This window comes from Vanacampus margaritifer, chromosome 7 (assembly GCF_051991255.1).
Source record: "Vanacampus margaritifer isolate UIUO_Vmar chromosome 7, RoL_Vmar_1.0, whole genome shotgun sequence".
Classification (NCBI taxonomy): Eukaryota; Metazoa; Chordata; class Actinopteri; order Syngnathiformes; family Syngnathidae; genus Vanacampus; species Vanacampus margaritifer.
This window is the reverse complement of record NC_135438.1, coordinates 8,014,518-8,036,186: the sequence shown is the minus strand read 5'-3', so window position 1 is coordinate 8,036,186 and position 21,669 is coordinate 8,014,518. Positions and strand designations below refer to the sequence as shown.

General features: G+C 39.4%; 1 protein-coding gene across 3 annotated transcripts in view; it reads right to left on the bottom strand.

Moving 5' to 3' along the window:
* Positions 1-21,669, bottom strand: part of LOC144054924 (uncharacterized) — a 42,573-nt gene that overhangs the window by 8,421 nt on the left and 12,483 nt on the right. For 2 of the 3 annotated variants that reach the window (XM_077570343.1, XM_077570341.1), the window contains exons 3-4: positions 2,304-2,351; positions 1,969-2,013 (exon numbers count right to left, since the gene is read on the bottom strand). In XM_077570343.1, coding sequence (XP_077426469.1) covers positions 1,969-2,013; positions 2,304-2,345 — 87 coding nt within the window. In that variant the 5' untranslated portion in view covers positions 2,346-2,351. Of the gene's footprint in view, positions 1-1,968; positions 2,014-2,303; positions 2,352-5,893; positions 6,158-21,669 lie in introns of those variants that run through there. The other variant, XM_077570342.1, reaches the window with a different exon arrangement.

Sequence of the window (21,669 nt, the reverse complement as noted above, 5' to 3'; positions counted from 1 at the left end):
ATGCCAGCATTATTCCAGGACATTGCTTTTGCATTTATACCCCCCCCCCTTTTTTTTTTTTTGATAGCTGGTTTTATGATTCTTTATTTTTTTTTGATGCAACAGGTAGCTAATAGTCAGAAAAGTGTTTTTTTCCCCCCCAAAGAGTTTACTGCTGAATTTGGAAGCCATTTTGCCAAGAAGTGATCCATCCATCCCTCCATTTTCTATAGCTTGTCCTCATCAGGGTCACGAGTGAGCTGGAGCCTATCGCATCTTTGATTGATTGTAAGTCAATTGCAGGGCACCGATGGACAATTTAGAGCAGGGATGTCAAACTCATATTAGCTCAGGGGCCGCATAGAGGAAAATATATTACCAAGTAGGCCGGATCGAAAAAATAATGGTATATAAATTAAAAAGAATTGTCGTCAATTATACGCGGATTTTCGCTATTTATGGGCCAGCCCTAAATTACATCTACCTGTTTAGCAGACACATTGTTCCCAGAATGCATTGTGTGGCGCAATTAATGAAGTTATAAGGATGTTAATCCATGTCATATGTATTTGTGTTGCCACTAATTGAATTTGTGTCGTATTTAACACGTTTGTCGGTCTATGATTTAAAAAAAAATATATATATATATATATATATATATATATTATTTTTGGTTACTTTTGGTTATATATATATATATATATATATATATATAAACAAACCGTAACTTTAAATTGCATTGCTCATTTGAGGACTGGTTGTGTAATTACGAATTTATATGTTTTGATTGTAGCCGGCTGATTATTTAGTCCGACGTTCCAATTTTTTTTTTTTTACTTTACAAAATCTTCTCGCGGGCCGGATTAAACCCCTTTGCGGGCCGTATGTTTGACACCCCTGATTTAGATTCTTCAATGAACCTAACATGTATGTTTTTGGAATGCAGGGAGAATCCATAGTATTTGGGGGGGGTGCTTCACAAGGCTGGAGCTGAGATGTGATCCATATTATTTCTCATCAAGCGAAATTATTTAATATAACTACATCCGTGCGTCTGCACCTGTCAGTTGGTAATTTTGGCCAACTCATCCTGCTGTCTAAGGGTTATTTAAGAAAGATACAGTAGCAGAGCGTTCTCCATGTTTGACAGTAGTTGGTGTTATTTTGTTTGCATCATTCGTTTTAGCATCTGTAAACATAACATTTATGTGGCTCTGGTTTTGCCTCATCTGTCCAAAGGACTTTCCCCCAAAAGCTTTGTGGCTTGTCAGTATGCATTTTTTGGCAAATTCCAGATGTGTTGGTTTCAAGTTATTTCAGTGACCATGTGGGCTTTCTTTTCCTTTAACACAAGATGACCAACAATTTTGTCCTTGTGACTACTGGTAAGCAGTTTTCGTATGTGAAAAGAACATAAAGTAAATATATTGATTCTCCTTTTATCTCATTATCTAACTACTCAATTTAACTGTATTTTAGTAGCACTTAAAAAAAAAAACTTTGTTTTTGTAATTTTTCATATCACCCAGGAAGAATTGAGTGTCTAATAGTATTTAGGACAGCTGTTAAAACAATAAAAAAATAAATAAAATAAAAAGATTAAAAAAGATAACTTCTTGTTCTCTTTCATTATCCAGCAGGGGTGCCCAAGTCCGGTCCTCGAGAGCCCCTATGCAGCCTGTTTTTTTTATGTTTCTCTCCTCTAACACACCTGAATCAAATCAAGTCATCAGCAAAACAAGTTAAACCTGATAAAGATCCTGATTCGGGCTCCCGATGTCCGGACTTGGGAACCCATCTTATACAGCGAGCTAAGCTAGTAATCAAGAAAATTGCTGCAGCCAAATGCAAGTAAGTACCCAAATGACCCTAGTGAGGATAAACGGTAAAGAAAATGGATGGATGGAAATGATTAAGTCAACCAAATTTTTTAACAGGAAATGAATCAGTTATTATGTATTTTCCTAATAGAGAGATGGACACAGACACCTTGTGAACCGCAGGTTCGTCCGATTCCTTCTGGGTAACAGCCACCTACAATCGAAAAAAAAAAGAAGAAGAAAAAAAAAGTACTGTTGAAGTTTGTCGGATGCATGTAGCAAATGGAGTGAATAAATCTAGAGATCAAATGTGGAATGATTTCACAGCAACCACATCAACGCAGGAAAGCCCGGAGTGAGCCGCAGTGATATCTGCTGCGCGCATGGTAACCGCACGAGCGGCGCCGACATATAATTGCGTCGCCATGGCAACCACTGTGGTTATGCTCGCAGGCCTGATTTTCATAGTGCTCTGAAATGAATAGTGAAGGTCGAACTGCTCACCGTGGAAGCCTCGGTGGTCCCATCCAAGTATCTCACGGTCATCGTCAGCTAGAAAAAGAAAAGCAGACGCAAGCAACAATGACCTGAAAGGCCTCATCGGGAACATCAGCTCATTTGACATGGAATTCATGTTATCATACATTTAATACTTTTGTAGTCTACAAAACATCCAACCTTTGCTGTCTTTCTGAGGAGCTCATTTCTAATCCGACCCAACCTGGTCAGTTCGTATATAGAATTTTTTAACCTAATTCTGTCTGTTAGCGAGAGCCACTACATCGTGATAACTTACATTGATGTTTCTGCATTTGGCAATTTATTATTATATTATATTATTAGTATGGGATTTTTTTTTATGGGCTTTAGGTGAACTGATGAATACACACGCTCGCACGCACGCACGCACACACACACACACGCACACACATACTCACCCACATACAAAAAAAATATATATATATATATATGTGTGTATATGTACATATATGTATATATATTTAAAAAAAAAACATTTATTAAATTTTTTTTAATTTATGTTTTTTTTTTTTCAAAAAAAGTAGAGCAATGATGATGTCAAATCGAATGAACAATACTGAGCTCTCCTGAAAAAAAAAAAAAACCTGGTCAGTCCCAAAAGAGAATTTCTTTGACTTCCAGCTCTGCTTCCTGTTGTCTCTTCAGTGCCACTGTCTCTAAGGCGTACATCACATCATGGCTGGCCTTACCCTTGTCTCATAGATCTTCCTCTTCATCCTAGCAGAGACTCTTCAATCACATAACACACCTGATATTTTCCTGTTTCTTCACCTCCTTAGCAAACTCGCCATTTCTCTCACACGCATACTAAATAACAGCGTCTGAATGTTTGCAGTCACCGTGTATGCTATTTTCCGTCTAAATGTTGTCTTGTCGACGTGTGCAGAAATCCAGAAATGAGTATATCAGTCACGCCCGTGAAAATGTCACGCAGGCCCAAAGTGAGGAAAGTGACAAATTGCCAGTGAAAGTGAGAGGCCACAATGCAGAAACGCCGTGGTTGGGTTTGGCACTCTTTTGTAAACTGCCTGATAGATATGTTGTCCGTATGGGGGGAACAATGTATGCCTTCTACTGCGGTGTGCATACAATGCAATGCGCACAAAGACCTTGACCGGCCACGAAATGATGATGAGCCAAAATCCAACGAGCAACAAGCCCCAAATGTCACAGTAACACTAACATGAACACCATCTAATAATATCCAAAAACGACAACTTTTGACATTCTGACTTTACATTGATAACAATACACTATTTTGTGTCCTACACATCATCTTCCAATAGTATTATGATTCTGTTAGGTCACTGGTGCGTCCCACCAGTGGTTCACGGACTGGTAATGAGTGAAAAAAAAAAAAAAAAAAAGTACTATCATGAACCGGTCCTCGGCAGAAAAAAGTTTGGGGACCATTGCAGTAGGCCACCACGTGCTGACGTAAATTAGTAATTAGAGTATTGGTAGTACACATTGCTTGTATCGGGATCGGCTGATATTTAGAATTTTATGCAAAATCAGTGATCGACAGTAATTTCTTAAATTGCCCGATCAATCATGTCATTGACGAAATAAGACATGACATGTTATATTTAATACTTATCAGCATTTTTTAAAGATTTTTTTTACCACACCCATGCATTTCAATTGACATTAATTATACTGTAGAGTAAATATAAAAGTTTTTTAAATAGATATATTGCTCCATCTTTTGATTGAATCTGTCATTGGTTATCTGGATTTTTTTTTTCAAACTCGAGCACTGATTGATGATCGGCCGAAAAATCCTGATTGTGTAAAGCCTAATTGGTAACCAAAATCTTTTTTTTTATACATTACGTAATAGTTAATACACTACCAGTATGTAAGAAGCTTTAACCCAAATTATATATTAAATGCTAAAATATAATCCAGTATTTAGTAGGGATGTCACAATAACCGCAATAGCGTGATATCACGATATTAAAATTGCCACAATATCGTCGTCGTCATGCTATATTTAAAACACCACATCTTGATAAAATAACTTTACTTTTCACCTGCTTCAGCCAAGCACAGCATTATGAACTACATAGACTCTGATACTTTACGCTGCTGAGCCGATAGTAACATACGCTGTGCTTTGTTTTTGTTTACAAAGTAATTCAAGATGGCGGAGGGCATTGACTATACTGACATAGTGGCATGGATATAGCAGAAAACTCAACAAAGGTTGATGTGTATAGATAGTATTATAAGCTTTTTTTTTTTTTTTTTGCCAACACCACCACAATATTGTGATAATTATTGTATCGTGAGGTTTATATTTTGATAATATCGTAATGTGACTTTTGGATATCGTTACATTGCTACTATTTGCAGAAAGTCACGTGTACATGTTGCGATAAGTACAACAACGAATTTGGATGGATTTTTGTTAACAGATTATTGTTGTTAGCCCTGAATTTAGTAATTTATTCATTAAAAAAAAATCAATACAGTAAGTTTTCTTCAATTCCTAAACAGAAAAAAAAAATGCATTTGTGATGGAATGTTACGTTACATTATTTCCAAATTTGGCTATGATAGCTGAATTCACTTCTTGTTCAGAACGGTAAAATGTGGAGAGCTCACTGAAGTCAAAAGAGTCCGCATTTAAATCACTTCATGATGCTGGACTGCCTTCAGTTGATCTGAACAATTACTTTAGCACTTTTTATATCCCTTTAAGGCTAATTGAATATTCTAAATTGTTCAAATTAAGTGTGAACGGTTGTTTGTCTATATGTGCCCTGCGATTGACTGGCGACCAGTTCAGGGTGCCTAAAGTCCGCTGGGATAGGCTCCGGCACACCCGCGACCCCAGTAAGCAAGCAATACAGATAATGAATGGATATCCAAATATGTCTCTGGAACCCTGAAAATGGAAGTACTGTACACTGCATTACTTTCTTTAATGAGAAATGCCATATTTTTATAAAAACCTCTTAAAGCTATAACTTTACACTTGTTACACATCAGCCAGTCAGTCAGTCACAAGTTGATTGTTTTACCTCAAATTCATAATGGTGGTACATCAGGGCAAAAAAATGATTTCTTAAAAATGTCACCATCCAAATACTTGTGCCACAAAGTGCAACTTGATTAGTGGCAAGAAGCTTTAATCGGCACACAAACATGGAAGGTCATCCTCAATGTGGAGCTGTCAGCATCCTGAATCAGCAATTTAGTCACTTCTACAACTATTTGTCATGCATAAAGCATCACTGGAAACAAAGCAGTGTTTATGTAAATTATACTGTACACATGTGAAAAGCAACAGCATATTCTTAAATCTTGAATGTTTTCTGTGCATCTAAAGCATTTATTTGCGTGACAAAATAGGAGACACGCAATTTAATATAAGATTCAGAATTGAGAAATCAATTAAAAAGGATTATAAAGACATGAGTGCAGGCTAGTAGAAGCTGCAGTGTTTGTCAACATGGAAGCATGTTGCTCTGCAGCAATCCATGCCTGCGCTTTGACAGCAGTGTGTGTGCCCGTGCGTGTGTGTGTGCGTGTGTGTGTGCGTGTACCTCGTCAGACCTAATCCCGAGACAGAACGTCAACGTCTTCTCGGGATCCATGTTCAGAAGAAGCGGACGTCCGACCGGAGCGACAAGGTGCAGAAAACGCAAGCCGAGGTTTGAGCTCTTTCTTCGGGCTTTAGAGCTCCATCACAGCGGCCGCCCCCCTCTCCACGGACACGGCGGCTTCCCCATCCGCCATGCACACGGACCCACGGATAAACAGACGGAAGGATGCCCCTCCCGGACCCTTTCTCAGTGTCTCTCCACACACCGAGCGTATAGAAACAGACCCCCTCCCAACCCCAACCCACGCCGAGCGTAATAAAAACAGAGACGTGTGACCTCGACTTGGTGTGCAAGACGAGATTGTCGTCGAGTGACGTTTCATGTGGCGATGCAAATGTGTGCCTTTGTTTTGACAGAGAGGGTCGCGGATGCTGCGGGTGACGTCATGCTTCTCGCAACCCCTCCATAGTGCGAATGCAAACACCCGCCCACCCGACCGACCTAATTGGCCTGAGCTCCCAGCAACAGTCCAACACACTTGTTCCAGGTACCGTTCACATTAAATTCCCAATTAAGAGCAGATGAGGGACGGAACTGATTTCCCCCCTTCATACATCTGTACTGGAAAACATGTGCACCTTGTGTAGGACCACACGACCACTTCTAGACCAACTTTATCACATGGGCAAAAGTATTATACTACGACATACAACTTAGTTTGTGGGAATCCATTTGCACACACGGCATTTTCTTGTCATTTTTAGGGTCGCGCGTTTTACAAAGCTGTTCCTTACTAAATCCACACGATGGCGTCATTTCCGTAGCAATATGTCATCATATGTTAAAGCAAGTCAAACCAAGTGACTAGCTGGCCTCCAAAGAGTCCGGCGGTTATCTAAATATCAATCTGTTAACATTCGTGGAACGACTTAAAAACTCGGAAAACAACAAATTGAGAATAGTTTCACCCACAAACTCGCAAATACAATCGTTGCGTCTGCATTTTAAACCAACCAAGCGTGACTATTCCCAATACGGTAAATAAACTTCTACCAACCTAACATTGTAGACTTAAGAGGAATCTCAATAAATGAAATAAGAATTAACATTTGCTGTCACAGCTGAGTTCAACAATCTGGCACTTCCGGGATCACGTGACCACCACGTTACAAAAAAGAAGGGGGGGGGGGATGCCTAGTTTGCCAATATTTACAAGATAAAACATTCCACACCCACGTCCTACAAGTGAACCAAACCATGATGTCCACAAGAGGGCAGCAGAACACCGGGTTTGGATGAAATTAGTATGCTTGGATGAAAGGACACCTGCTTACTGTAAAATAATCTTGCTGCCTGTAAAATAATCTTGCTGCCTGTCTTCTTTCATGTTTTTACAGTTGAATGTGTAAAGTTTTGTATGTGTACACATCAAAGCAGAAACTATTAGGACCTGAAGCGCTTCCATCTATCTTCCTTATGATTTATTTCCTATGTCCTTACTTGAAAACCCAGAAGAGCAAGAGCAAGCTGGTTTCCATGAAACCAGTTTGGTAAATGCACGGTTACCACGTTGAATTGCTGAGTTTCATAAGACACGGGAATATATTGTTCTTTCTTCTTTTTTTTATCACAATATAATGCTGTTTATTTATAATTGTCTAGCCTGAAACTTTCGGTTGACATTGTCAAAGTGATATTTGACACTCATTCATATACTTAAAAATGTACTAAAGATGATATAGTTACTTCTATTTGGCCTTCCATTTTTACTAATACCTTTCTTTGTTGATTGGATGGAAGAAATCACTAATGGCTTATAGAAATACACACAGTGTCCATTTCAACTTCACTTTACGTTTACGTTACCAAATATGGTTCCTCGCCTTATAGAGGGAGGACTACATAATAATTGACTCAAATGTCAGCCGACTCAACAGGAATTAGCGAGAGTGTTGGTAACGTTCACATGGGGCTCAAAAATTTCCATTTAAGGTGTGTCCCCATGATGGCATGATCAGATTTTCTGTAAATTTCCCAAAACGCGTTTGCTCACTCTTTTCACTGACACAATATGTCAAAACTTCCTCTGACTCATCGATGCAATACAATCAAACATGTGTGCCTTCACACACAGAACACAATATAAAAATAGTGCACATAGTAAAGTCACTGTGATGTTTTGATGCGATTCCTAAGAACAAAATATGCTTATGAACTCATTCACTGCCATTGACGGTCATAGACGTCAACAATTAATTTAAACTATTTCTCTTAGTTTAACATTTATTTCTAGTTTTGTTTACAAGAGTGTGAAAACTTTGAATTTTTTTATTGTACATTTAGAACATATATAAAAATGTGATTAATCGTGAGTTAACTTTTGAAATTATGACATTAATTCCGATCAAAAATTGTAATCGCCTGACGCCCCTAATTTTTATTAATCTTTTTTTTTTTTATTCATTCACTGCCATTGATGGATATTAATGTCAAAAATTCATTTGAACTATTTCTATTAGTTTAACATTTTTTTTCCCACTTTTGTTAACGAGAGTATGAAAACCTAGATTTTTAATTGTAATTAATCGCATGACTTCAATAGTTAACTAATGATTAATCACAAATTGTATATCTGTTCTAAATGTACAACAATTTTTTTTCTAGGTTTTCTTACTCTTGTTAATAAAAGTGGAAAAAAATGTTAAACTAATAGAAATAGTTCAAATGAATTTTTGACGTCTATAGCCGTCAATGGCAGTGAATGAGTTAAAGAAGCATGCTAGTTGTAGGTGCCCAAATATTTGGGCTTAATTTGCTTTAAAACTGACAGATGGGCTAGGCCAGGAATAAATATCAGATGTTTTAATGGGCTTTTCCTGAACCCGCCCCCCGCCCAACTCAATTAGGGAAAAAAAAGGAAAAAATAAATAAATAAATGAGGCAAAACATAACTTTAAACATGTACTGTAAATGCTCTGCTTAAGCTTGTGCGTTATGAATTTCATCGGTCAAATTTAGCACAAATTCATAACGAAACTTAAGTTTTACTGTTGCGTGACGAGGCCAGTGGATGTTTATGATACACAACTCGTGTTTAATGGTTGTGTGTAAAAGATAGGAGGCCTTTTGAACCTTTAATGCACATCTAATTGCGCAGCATTGCTTATAAACGAGGTATAGTTGGACCCACAGTCCGCAACATACATCTCTCTCAACCATCCATCCAAGCTAACAAAATGTCCCAAACAAACTTCATATTGATAGTGATGAAGTGCTTTTAAAGTTGTGTGTGGCATGACAAAACACTGGTAGTTTGTTGAAAGATTAGACGGCAAAGAGCTCACATTTTGACAGCGTTGTCAAAACAGAAGTCCTTGCCCCCGCAAAAAGGAATGTCTGCATGTATTTTGAAACCTGCCTGTCAAAATTACAGTCACACGTCTCATCCAGTGACGTCATCTGGAAAGTGCAACTGAACGTCCCTACAATTTCCAAATACCGAGCAGAAGGTGAATCATCGTCCAATGCTGAGAAGGCGTCACTTACTACCACGTAGCCGGTTTACAACACGTGTCAGGTGGACCCAAAAAGAAAAGAAAAAGAAAACAAGAATTTTAAATGCAAAAATAACCCCAGACGAGCAGACTATAGCACTACATTTGTGATGTTAAAGCGTTTCCCAGCCATTATTTAGTTAAGCCGCATCGGCCTACTTTACATCTCACATACATTTTCATACATGTCTTAGGGAGATTTTGTTATAGTCCATTGAAACTAGTGTTGAACTTTTTGGACAAAATTCCAAAAGTTATATTTTGGCGCAAACATAACTCAGCTCATCGCTAAGAACACCACCTTGCTATTTTTTTGCTTCTTCTTTTTTTTTTTGTTGCCACCATTGAACTGAATGACAGCAAATGGTGGCAAAGAATAAAGGATGATGCTGAACACAGACCCAAAAATTGAACCTTTTTTTTTTCTTCTCACCAATTTGTGCTTGTACTTATAAGGCTAATATTATATTAAATGTAGAATTTGTGTGCATAGAAAAACTAGTCCCATTATAACAGATATAATTGTGCAGAAATGTGCCACTGAGGACTTTTCTTTATGTTTTGTTAGTTGGGAATATTAATTTTACAATAAATGAAGATTTTACCATAGGGAGAGTTTGAGCTGAATTAACATGACATCATTCCCCTAAAGGCAGTGCTTCTCGCTTCTCAATAATTTTTTTGTTGTTGTTACAAGTTACAACTATCCACCATGACAATAAATAGTTTAAATTGTCTATTAAATTGTTATAATAACACCTGTGCAGATAAGCTAATGCTCCTTCTACACTCTGTGACAATAGGAGCGCCACTGCCACCTACTGTAGTGGATGTGCAATTACACATTATTCTAGTATTGGGGGAAAAAAGAAGAAGAAATCAAATTTGTTTCCTTTTTTTTTTCTGGAGAGCTCAGTATTTTTCATTCGGTAATTTTACCGATTTGACATGTCATCATCATTGCTCTTTTTTTTTTTTTTTTTTTGTATGTGGGTGAGTATGTGTATGTGCGTGCGTTTCCTGAGGTTACACGCGTCCCCCTTGGCACAATTTGAGAAGCACTGCCTTATGGGAAAAATGGCTTTGAAATGAAACCAACTTGGAAGTCAACTGGGGTCACGAGACAAATTGCTTGATTCATGTGACCTTTCAACGACTGTTTTATAAACAAGTTCTCTGATAAAGCAATAAACCAAAACATCACTCATGGTACTTTGACTTACTGTACTTGCCAACTATAAAAGTTTGAACTGCTATAACTGGCATTGTGGTTTCTTGGGAGTCATCCCAGTTGACATCAGGTCAAAGGTAACCTGAGTGTCAGCACTTGTGATAGTCTAGAGGGTGTGTTCGTACCCGCTTAAGCTTGTGCGCACATCTGTGAAAGCGCCACGAATGCTGAAAGACACAACATGCAACATGACGCACCCACACCAAATCTTTTTCAGGCATGATTCTAGCAAGATGTTGTTGTTGTAGAGGAAATTTAAGCACGAGCATAAAAAAAAAGCTGACCGCCGTGTCTGCGATCCATTTCCTCATTACTGTCTTGTTTGAGTTCGGTGACACACTTTTAAACCCGTACGCGTATGGTAGCGTCGCTCTTTGTTTATGTAAAGCCATAGAGTGCAACATGCAAAACGCATGACAATGCAACCATATGTTTGTGTTTCCTAACAAAATGAAGACAGATTGCGGCTGAGAAAACTGCCATTGTGCGAAAAGGGAACGACAAAAAAACAGAAACATTTTCCCTACTTGCACTTATGTATGTCACACATGCTTTATGGTAGTGGTTGTCAAACCAGACTTTTACACCAAGTACCACCTAAAAAAATACTTAATTGACAAAATACCACCATTAAATTTTTGCCACTTAATTGGATTTTTTTTTTTTTTTAACAAGGACATTTAAGAACAAAGTTTGTTTGCATTACAAATGCACTTGTCTCTAATTACCGGTAAATAAACTTCCAGACTTTACTTAATGAAAAATACCTAAAAAAAATTGTTTTAAATCTAAAGTAAAGACCATCTTATTGACTTGAGATATTTAACTACTAATGTTGTAATGGCAAAACTCAACATTTATAATGCACATTGTTTATAATATAAATATACAGTAATGAGATTACATTTATGGACCTCCTGCAGTTACAATCTGGTGTGACTGTGAATGTACATAGAGTACATTTTAATCTGATGACTTGTTTGGGAAAAATAATGTGTTAGATTGGTCGCTACTCTGAAAAGTGAGAAAAGCTTATTATGGGACTGCTTTGCGAAGCAAGCAGGCACATATTGTTATTCTACCTAGGACAGTGGTTTATTTTTCTTGTTATGGGACTGCTTTGCGAAGCAAGCAGGCACATATTGTTATTCTACCTAGGACAGTGGTTTATTTTTCTTGTTGTTATTATTATATATTATTCCACGATTTTTCCGCTAAAATGCGGCCCGTACCGTACATCGCACCGGCACAAATGAGGTATCAAACGATGCGGCTCGATCTGACTCGCTGCGCTATTATTTTTCTAAGAATTCCCAGTTACCTTGGCGACGCTATTCCCAAAAAACTCCCAAATTAACTCCCCATTGGGAATGAATGGGAAAAAAATCACACTTCAAGCACCTTTTTCCAAGACACGCTGCGCGCGCATACGTTATCCGACCGATACGAATTTTAGCTCATTTTGTAGGAATTTGTCCCATCTTTAGCTCAGTGTCGAAATCTTTTTTAAGGAATGAAAGCCCCCCCCCCCTGTTCGGGTTCAAAGACAGTAGCTGAATTAGCTTTCTCACACACTCTGTTGGCTAATTAGCCATCCAGTGCCGGGAACCAAATAATGTATTAGAAAAAATTTCACTTCAACTCGTCACCACTGCCACAATCTTTTGTCACTAGACGTCAAATTCTCACATTTTGTAGTCACGAGTGTCTTCTTTCAGACAAACTAACTTTTATTTGGCTAAGGTGTCATTTAGTACCTTTATTTTCCCTTTAAGCGAAGAGAAATTGGACTCTCTCGCCAATCTCTTCCATGTTAATTTGGGTGTTTTTTTCCTCTTCATTTCGGATAAATCATACATTTTCAACCTGCTCTCATTTGGTCATTTTTCATCCGATTAAAAAAATTACAACATGCTCGTGTTCCCCAAACCCTTGCCGTTCTAACAAGCCATTTCTTGAATCTGTATCTTGAAGAGTTAAGTCGTGAGAGGCTTTTGTTCCAGGGGTGCGTCTGTCATACAATCTCAATGGAATGCAACCAATCTTGATGATAGTTGGATCTAGTCTTCTCTCTTTTCCCTGATTGGTTCGTTTTCTGCTTGTCTGTGCTGTGGCCAATGAGAGACGCTTTAATGACACCAATTAGAAGTTTCTCGAGAACCTACTCCTCCCATTTCATCTCGTCTGAGGTAAGTTGCAAGGCAATTGTTTGTAGTCTGGTGAATAATGCTAAATAAGTGTGATTTTGCAAGTTTTCCCCATCCTAAACTACATCACGTTAATACTGGCGATGTATTGAAACGTATTTGATGTGTTTGAACGTTATGTTGCTGTTTTAACAAGATTGGAAAAGTTAAGTGCTAGAGATGGTAGCCTACATGCTAGCTGCACCTGCTAGCGCTAGCAAAGAGCTAGCAGATGTTACATTAAAGTTTTAATGTGCAGTAAAAAAAAACTAAGAAAAGTTTGAGTAGGCTCTAAATCTCAATTGTGTACATCTCTCGTTGCTACAATATACAGTAAGGCTTTTGTCTCGTCTGTCGTCGACGTGGGGGGGGGGGGGGGTTGAGTGGCGTGTCGACGGTGTAGCGAAGCGGCGCCAATGAGGGATTTCGGAGAACATGCTCGTGTTCCCCAAACCCTTGCCGTTCTAACGAGCCCTTTCTTGAATCTGTATCTTCAACCGTTAAGTCGTGAGAGGCTTTTGTACAAGGGGTGCTTCTCTCATGCGATCTCAATGCAATGTGGGTGCGTGACGTCACTTCAACTCGTCACCATGGCAACGATCTTTTGTCACTAGACGTCAAATTCTCACATTTTGTAGTCACGAGTGTCTTCTTTCAGACAAACTAACTTTTATTTGGCTAAGGTGTCATTTAGTACCTTTATTTTCACCTTAAGCAAGAGAAGTCGGACTAATTCGCCTGTCTTGTACATGTTAATTTCAGGCGCCTTCCTCTCTCCATTTCTGATAAATCATAAGTTTTCAACCTGCTCTCATTTGGTCATTTTTTATCCGATTAAGAAAATGAGAACATGCTCGTGTTCCCCAAACCCTTGCCGTTCTAACGAGCCATTTCTTGAATCTGTATCTTCAACCGTTAAGTCGTGAGAGGCTTTTGTACAAGGGGTGCTTCTCTCATGCGATCTCAATGCAATGTGGGGCGCGTGACGGCTCCAAGTCAAAAATGTATGTGCTCTTAAAGTGACAGTGACATATTTTTAGATTATGGTTAACTTCCACATTTCTTGACCGATTCCAGTCATTTAAATTTTAAACTGTTCAGCTCATTTACATTTTTTTAAATACATGTTCAGGGACAGTGAGATACTTTTAGTTGATGTTGATTATGGTTAACTTCCACATTTCTTGAGCGATTCCAGTGGTTTAAATTTTAAACTGTTCAGCTCATTACCAAAGAGTCAGCAGTCCCATTCAAAATTTCCGCGGGAATTTTTCTAGTTATGGGACTGCTTTGCGAAGCAAGCAGGCACATATTGTTATTCTACCTAGGACAGTGGTTTATTTTTCTTGTTGTTATTATTATATATTATTCCACGATTTTTCCGCTAAAATGCGGCCCGTACCGTACATCGCACCGGCACAAATGAGGTATCAAACGATGCGGCTCGATCTGACTCGCTGCGCTATTATTTTTCTAAGAATTCCCAGTTACCTTGGCGACGCTATTCCCAAAAAACTCCCAAATTAACTCCCCATTGGGAATGAATGGGAAAAAAATCACACTTCAAGCACCTTTTTCCAAGACACGCTGCGCGCGCATACGTTATCCGACCGATACGAATTTTAGCTCATTTTGTAGGAATTTGTCCCATCTTTAGCTCAGTGTCGAAATCTTTTTTAAGGAATGAAAGCCCCCCCCCCCTGTTCGGGTTCAAAGACAGTAGCTGAATTAGCTTTCTCACACACTCTGTTGGCTAATTAGCCATCCAGTGCCGGGAACCAAATAATGTATTAGAAAAAATTTCACTTCAACTCGTCACCACTGCCACAATCTTTTGTCACTAGACGTCAAATTCTCACATTTTGTAGTCACGAGTGTCTTCTTTCAGACAAACTAACTTTTATTTGGCTAAGGTGTCATTTAGTACCTTTATTTTCCCTTTAAGCGAAGAGAAATTGGACTCTCTCGCCAATCTCTTCCATGTTAATTTGGGTGTTTTTTTCCTCTTCATTTCGGATAAATCATACATTTTCAACCTGCTCTCATTTGGTCATTTTTCATCCGATTAAAAAAATTACAACATGCTCGTGTTCCCCAAACCCTTGCCGTTCTAACAAGCCATTTCTTGAATCTGTATCTTGAAGAGTTAAGTCGTGAGAGGCTTTTGTTCCAGGGGTGCGTCTGTCATACAATCTCAATGGAATGCAACCAATCTTGATGATAGTTGGATCTAGTCTTCTCTCTTTTCCCTGATTGGTTCGTTTTCTGCTTGTCTGTGCTGTGGCCAATGAGAGACGCTTTAATGACACCAATTAGAAGTTTCTCGAGAACCTACTCCTCCCATTTCATCTCGTCTGAGGTAAGTTGCAAGGCAATTGTTTGTAGTCTGGTGAATAATGCTAAATAAGTGTGATTTTGCAAGTTTTCCCCATCCTAAACTACATCACGTTAATACTGGCGATGTATTGAAACGTATTTGATGTGTTTGAACGTTATGTTGCTGTTTTAACAAGATTGGAAAAGTTAAGTGCTAGAGATGGTAGCCTACATGCTAGCTGCACCTGCTAGCGCTAGCAAAGAGCTAGCAGATGTTACATTAAAGTTTTAATGTGCAGTAAAAAAAAACTAAGAAAAGTTTGAGTAGGCTCTAAATCTCAATTGTGTACATCTCTCGTTGCTACAATATACAGTAAGGCTTTTGTCTCGTCTGTCGTCGACGTGGGGGGGGGGGGGGGTTGAGTGGCGTGTCGACGGTGTAGCGAAGCGGCGCCAATGAGGGATTTCGGAGAACATGCTCGTGTTCCCCAAACCCTTGCCGTTCTAACGAGCCCTTTCTTGAATCTGTATCTTCAACCGTTAAGTCGTGAGAGGCTTTTGTACAAGGGGTGCTTCTCTCATGCGATCTCAATGCAATGTGGGTGCGTGACGTCACTTCAACTCGTCACCATGGCAACGATCTTTTGTCACTAGACGTCAAATTCTCACATTTTGTAGTCACGAGTGTCTTCTTTCAGACAAACTAACTTTTATTTGGCTAAGGTGTCATTTAGTACCTTTATTTTCACCTTAAGCAAGAGAAGTCGGACTAATTCGCCTGTCTTGTACATGTTAATTTCAGGCGCCTTCCTCTCTCCATTTCTGATAAATCATAAGTTTTCAACCTGCTCTCATTTGGTCATTTTTTATCCGATTAAGAAAATGAGAACATGCTCGTGTTCCCCAAACCCTTGCCGTTCTAACGAGCCATTTCTTGAATCTGTATCTTCAACCGTTAAGTCGTGAGAGGCTTTTGTACAAGGGGTGCTTCTCTCATGCGATCTCAATGCAATGTGGGGCGCGTGACGGCTCCAAGTCAAAAATGTATGTGCTCTTAAAGTGACAGTGACATATTTTTAGATTATGGTTAACTTCCACATTTCTTGACCGATTCCAGTCATTTAAATTTTAAACTGTTCAGCTCATTTACATTTTTTTAAATACATGTTCAGGGACAGTGAGATACTTTTAGTTGATGTTGATTATGGTTAACTTCCACATTTCTTGAGCGATTCCAGTGGTTTAAATTTTAAACTGTTCAGCTCATTACCAAAGAGTCAGCAGTCCCATTCAAAATTTCCGCGGGAATTTTTCTAGTTGTTATTATTATATATTATTCCACGATTTTTCCGCTAAAATGCGGCCCGTACCGTACATCGCACCGGCACAAATGAGGTATCAAACGATGCGGCTCGATCTGACTCGCTGCGCTATTATTTTTCTAAGAATTCCCAGTTACCTTGGCGACGCTATTCCCAAAAAACTCCCAAATTAACTCCCCATTGGGAATGAATGGGAAAAAAATCACACTTCAAGCACCTTTTTCCAAGACACGCTGCGCGCGCATACGTTATCCGACCGATACGAATTTTAGCTCATTTTGTAGGAATTTGTCCCATCTTTAGCTCAGTGTCGAAATCTTTTTTAAGGAATGAAAGCCCCCCCCCCCTGTTCGGGTTCAAAGACAGTAGCTGAATTAGCTTTCTCACACACTCTGTTGGCTAATTAGCCATCCAGTGCCGGGAACCAAATAATGTATTAGAAAAAATTTCACTTCAACTCGTCACCACTGCCACAATCTTTTGTCACTAGACGTCAAATTCTCACATTTTGTAGTCACGAGTGTCTTCTTTCAGACAAACTAACTTTTATTTGGCTAAGGTGTCATTTAGTACCTTTATTTTCCCTTTAAGCGAAGAGAAATTGGACTCTCTCGCCAATCTCTTCCATGTTAATTTGGGTGTTTTTTTCCTCTTCATTTCGGATAAATCATACATTTTCAACCTGCTCTCATTTGGTCATTTTTCATCCGATTAAAAAAATTACAACATGCTCGTGTTCCCCAAACCCTTGCCGTTCTAACAAGCCATTTCTTGAATCTGTATCTTGAAGAGTTAAGTCGTGAGAGGCTTTTGTTCCAGGGGTGCGTCTGTCATACAATCTCAATGGAATGCAACCAATCTTGATGATAGTTGGATCTAGTCTTCTCTCTTTTCCCTGATTGGTTCGTTTTCTGCTTGTCTGTGCTGTGGCCAATGAGAGACGCTTTAATGACACCAATTAGAAGTTTCTCGAGAACCTACTCCTCCCATTTCATCTCGTCTGAGGTAAGTTGCAAGGCAATTGTTTGTAGTCTGGTGAATAATGCTAAATAAGTGTGATTTTGCAAGTTTTCCCCATCCTAAACTACATCACGTTAATACTGGCGATGTATTGAAACGTATTTGATGTGTTTGAACGTTATGTTGCTGTTTTAACAAGATTGGAAAAGTTAAGTGCTAGAGATGGTAGCCTACATGCTAGCTGCACCTGCTAGCGCTAGCAAAGAGCTAGCAGATGTTACATTAAAGTTTTAATGTGCAGTAAAAAAAAACTAAGAAAAGTTTGAGTAGGCTCTAAATCTCAATTGTGTACATCTCTCGTTGCTACAATATACAGTAAGGCTTTTGTCTCGTCTGTCGTCGACGTGGGGGGGGGGGGGGGTTGAGTGGCGTGTCGACGGTGTAGCGAAGCGGCGCCAATGAGGGATTTCGGAGAACATGCTCGTGTTCCCCAAACCCTTGCCGTTCTAACGAGCCCTTTCTTGAATCTGTATCTTCAACCGTTAAGTCGTGAGAGGCTTTTGTACAAGGGGTGCTTCTCTCATGCGATCTCAATGCAATGTGGGTGCGTGACGTCACTTCAACTCGTCACCATGGCAACGATCTTTTGTCACTAGACGTCAAATTCTCACATTTTGTAGTCACGAGTGTCTTCTTTCAGACAAACTAACTTTTATTTGGCTAAGGTGTCATTTAGTACCTTTATTTTCACCTTAAGCAAGAGAAGTCGGACTAATTCGCCTGTCTTGTACATGTTAATTTCAGGCGCCTTCCTCTCTCCATTTCTGATAAATCATAAGTTTTCAACCTGCTCTCATTTGGTCATTTTTTATCCGATTAAGAAAATGAGAACATGCTCGTGTTCCCCAAACCCTTGCCGTTCTAACGAGCCATTTCTTGAATCTGTATCTTCAACCGTTAAGTCGTGAGAGGCTTTTGTACAAGGGGTGCTTCTCTCATGCGATCTCAATGCAATGTGGGGCGCGTGACGGCTCCAAGTCAAAAATGTATGTGCTCTTAAAGTGACAGTGACATATTTTTAGATTATGGTTAACTTCCACATTTCTTGACCGATTCCAGTCATTTAAATTTTAAACTGTTCAGCTCATTTACATTTTTTTAAATACATGTTCAGGGACAGTGAGATACTTTTAGTTGATGTTGATTATGGTTAACTTCCACATTTCTTGAGCGATTCCAGTGGTTTAAATTTTAAACTGTTCAGCTCATTACCAAAGAGTCAGCAGTCCCATTCAAAATTTCCGCGGGAATTTTTCTAGTTATTATATATTATTCCAGCGATTTTTCCGCTAAAATGCGGCCCGTACCGTACATCGCACCGGCACAAATGAGGTATCAAACGATGCGGCTCGATCTGACTCGCTGCGCTATTATTTTTCTAAGAATTCCCAGTTACCTTGGCGACGCTATTCCCAAAAAACTCCCAAATTAACTCCCCATTGGGAATGAATGGGAAAAAATCACACTTCAAGCACCTTTTTCCAAGACACGCTGCGCGCGCATACGTTATCCGACCGATACGAATTTTAGCTCATTTTGTAGGAATTTGTCCCATCTTTAGCTCAGTGTCGAAATCTTTTTTAAGGAATGAAAGCCCCCCCCCCCCTGTTCGGGTTCAAAGACAGTGGCTGAATTAGCTTTCTCACACACTCTGTTGGCTAATTAGCCATCCAGTGCCGGGAACCAAATAATGTATTAGAAAAAATTTCACTTCAACTCGTCACCACTGCCACAATCTTTTGTCACTAGACGTCAAATTCTCACATTTTGTAGTCACGAGTGTCTTCTTTCAGACAAACTAACTTTTATTTGGTTAAGGTGTCATTTAGTACCTTTATTTTCCCTTTAAGCGAGTAGAAGTTGGACTCTCTCGCCTATCTCTCCCATGTTAATTTGGGCGACTTCTTCCTCTTCATTTCGAATAAATCATAAGTTTTCAACCTGCTCTCATTTGGTCATTTTTCATCCGATTAAAAAAATGAGAACATGCTCGTGTTCCCCAAACCCTTGCCGTTCTAACGAGCCCTTTCTTGAATCTGTATCTTCAACCGTTAAGTCGCGAGAGGCTTTTGTTGAAGGGGTGCTTCTCTCATTCTATCTCAATGCAATGTGGGTGCGTGACGTCACTTCAACTCGTCACCATGGCAACGATCTTTTGTCACTAGACGTCAAATTCTCACATTTTGTAGTCACGAGTGTCTTCTTTCAGACAAACTAACTTTTATTTGACTAAGGTGTCATTTAGTACCTTTATTTTCACCTTAAGCAAGAGAAGTCGGACTAATTCGCCTGTCTTGTACATGTTAATTTCAGGCGCCTTCCTCTCTCCATTTCTGATAAATCATAAGTTTTCAACCTGCTCTCATTTGGTCATTTTTTATCCGATTAAGAAAATGAGAACATGCTCGTGTTCCCCAAACCCTTGCCGTTCTAACGAGCCATTTCTTGAATCTGTATCTTCAACCGTTAAGTCGTGAGAGGCTTTTGTACAAGGGGTGCTTCTCTCATGCGATCTCAATGGAATGTGGGGCGCGTGACGTCTCCAAGTCAAAAATGTATGTGCTCTTAAAGTGACAGTGACATATTTTTAGATTATGGTTAACTTCCACATTTCTTGACCGATTCCAGTCATTTAAATTTTAAAATGTTCAGCTCATTTACATTTTTTAAAATACATTTTCAGGGACAGTGAGATACTTTTAGTTGATGTTGATTATGGTTAACTTCCACATTTCTTGAGCGATTCCAGTGGTTTAAATTTTAAACTGTTCAGCTCATTACCAAAGAGTCAGCAGTCCCATTCAAAATTTCCGCGGGAATTTTTCTAGTTTTAGATTTAGGCGCTACTTAGTGACATCACTGCTCATAGTACCTGGTAGTAAGTGCAATGGAAATGTGTCAAAAGCGAGTTGATCCGTGGCATGCATGAGTTGGTACCATGCAGTGAAAAATACATGTTTAAAAAATTACATCGAGTCAATCAATCAATCACAATAGAAGCATTTCCTCCTTTTCTAATCAAAGTCAGCAGTGGCCCAATTATTGAATATATATCCTGAGTGATTTTCTGACTGAGTGCATTATGTGCTGTTGGTTATCACAAGCACACTACACACTATAAGAGCAGGGGGGGGGGGGGGGGCTGTCACATCATAAAAATCTGTATTTAGTGTCTGTAATAATCTGTTGCCAAATTAACCTCCACTCTGCATTTTCCTGTATTTTTCACTTCTTTTATACCCTGCAGTCCTGAGACACAGTGACCCACTAAGTTCCACCCACTCTGCAAAGCAGTGGAAGCTAATGCTAATGCTAATGCAAACAGCTAACGCCTCTTGTTTTGCAGGATTTTTGAAAAAGAACCCCCCCCCCCCCCAACCACTTGTCTTTCTCCTTCCCTTGACCCAGGCAAGTTATTTGGGAGTGAGAAAAGGATAAGGATCTTTGCCACGAGTCATTACCGAGGGGGGGGGGGGGGGGACCCCGAGTGCTTGGCGGTACCCGTCCCCTGCATGCAAGGAATGCTGCTGACATGCACTTCCAGCCTTAATGAAAAAAAGGGAGGCTCATTTAAATGCAGACGGCACACGACTTTATGAAATTTTGATGGATGGCAGAGACGAGTGTTGACAAAGAAAAGCAATTTTGGAAGAAAAAGAAAAAGGGGCTTTCCGAGTGTAACAAGAACAGAAAATTGATGGTCAGGATGTTTTTTTTTTTTTTTGGTGGGGGATCTTTTTTCTTCTTTTACAGCTGCACTTTGGGGCTGTGGAAACGTTCACAAGATTGGACGTCTACCTGCACAGCATTCAATGAAAACAACATGGGGCATATTATAACATACTGTACGGTACTTACTCCATACTTGACTTTGGCATCCTTTTTTTTTATCATCAATCCTCTCTCTTGTTTTTCTTCCTGGTCCCCTCTACCTTCCCCCATGGCTGTTCGTATCAGGGCCACGGGTTCAAAGACGTGCACGCACCAGAATGTAGGTCAACCATCAGTGCTGAGTTACCGATTAGAAACAGCTGTGTGTTAGTGGGCCGCTCTCTCTACGTGTCTGTTGAGGCCTGCAAGCGTCTGTGGGCAGAACGGAACAACTTCACCACACTGCATGCATTGAATCGATCGAGTACGGAGAAGA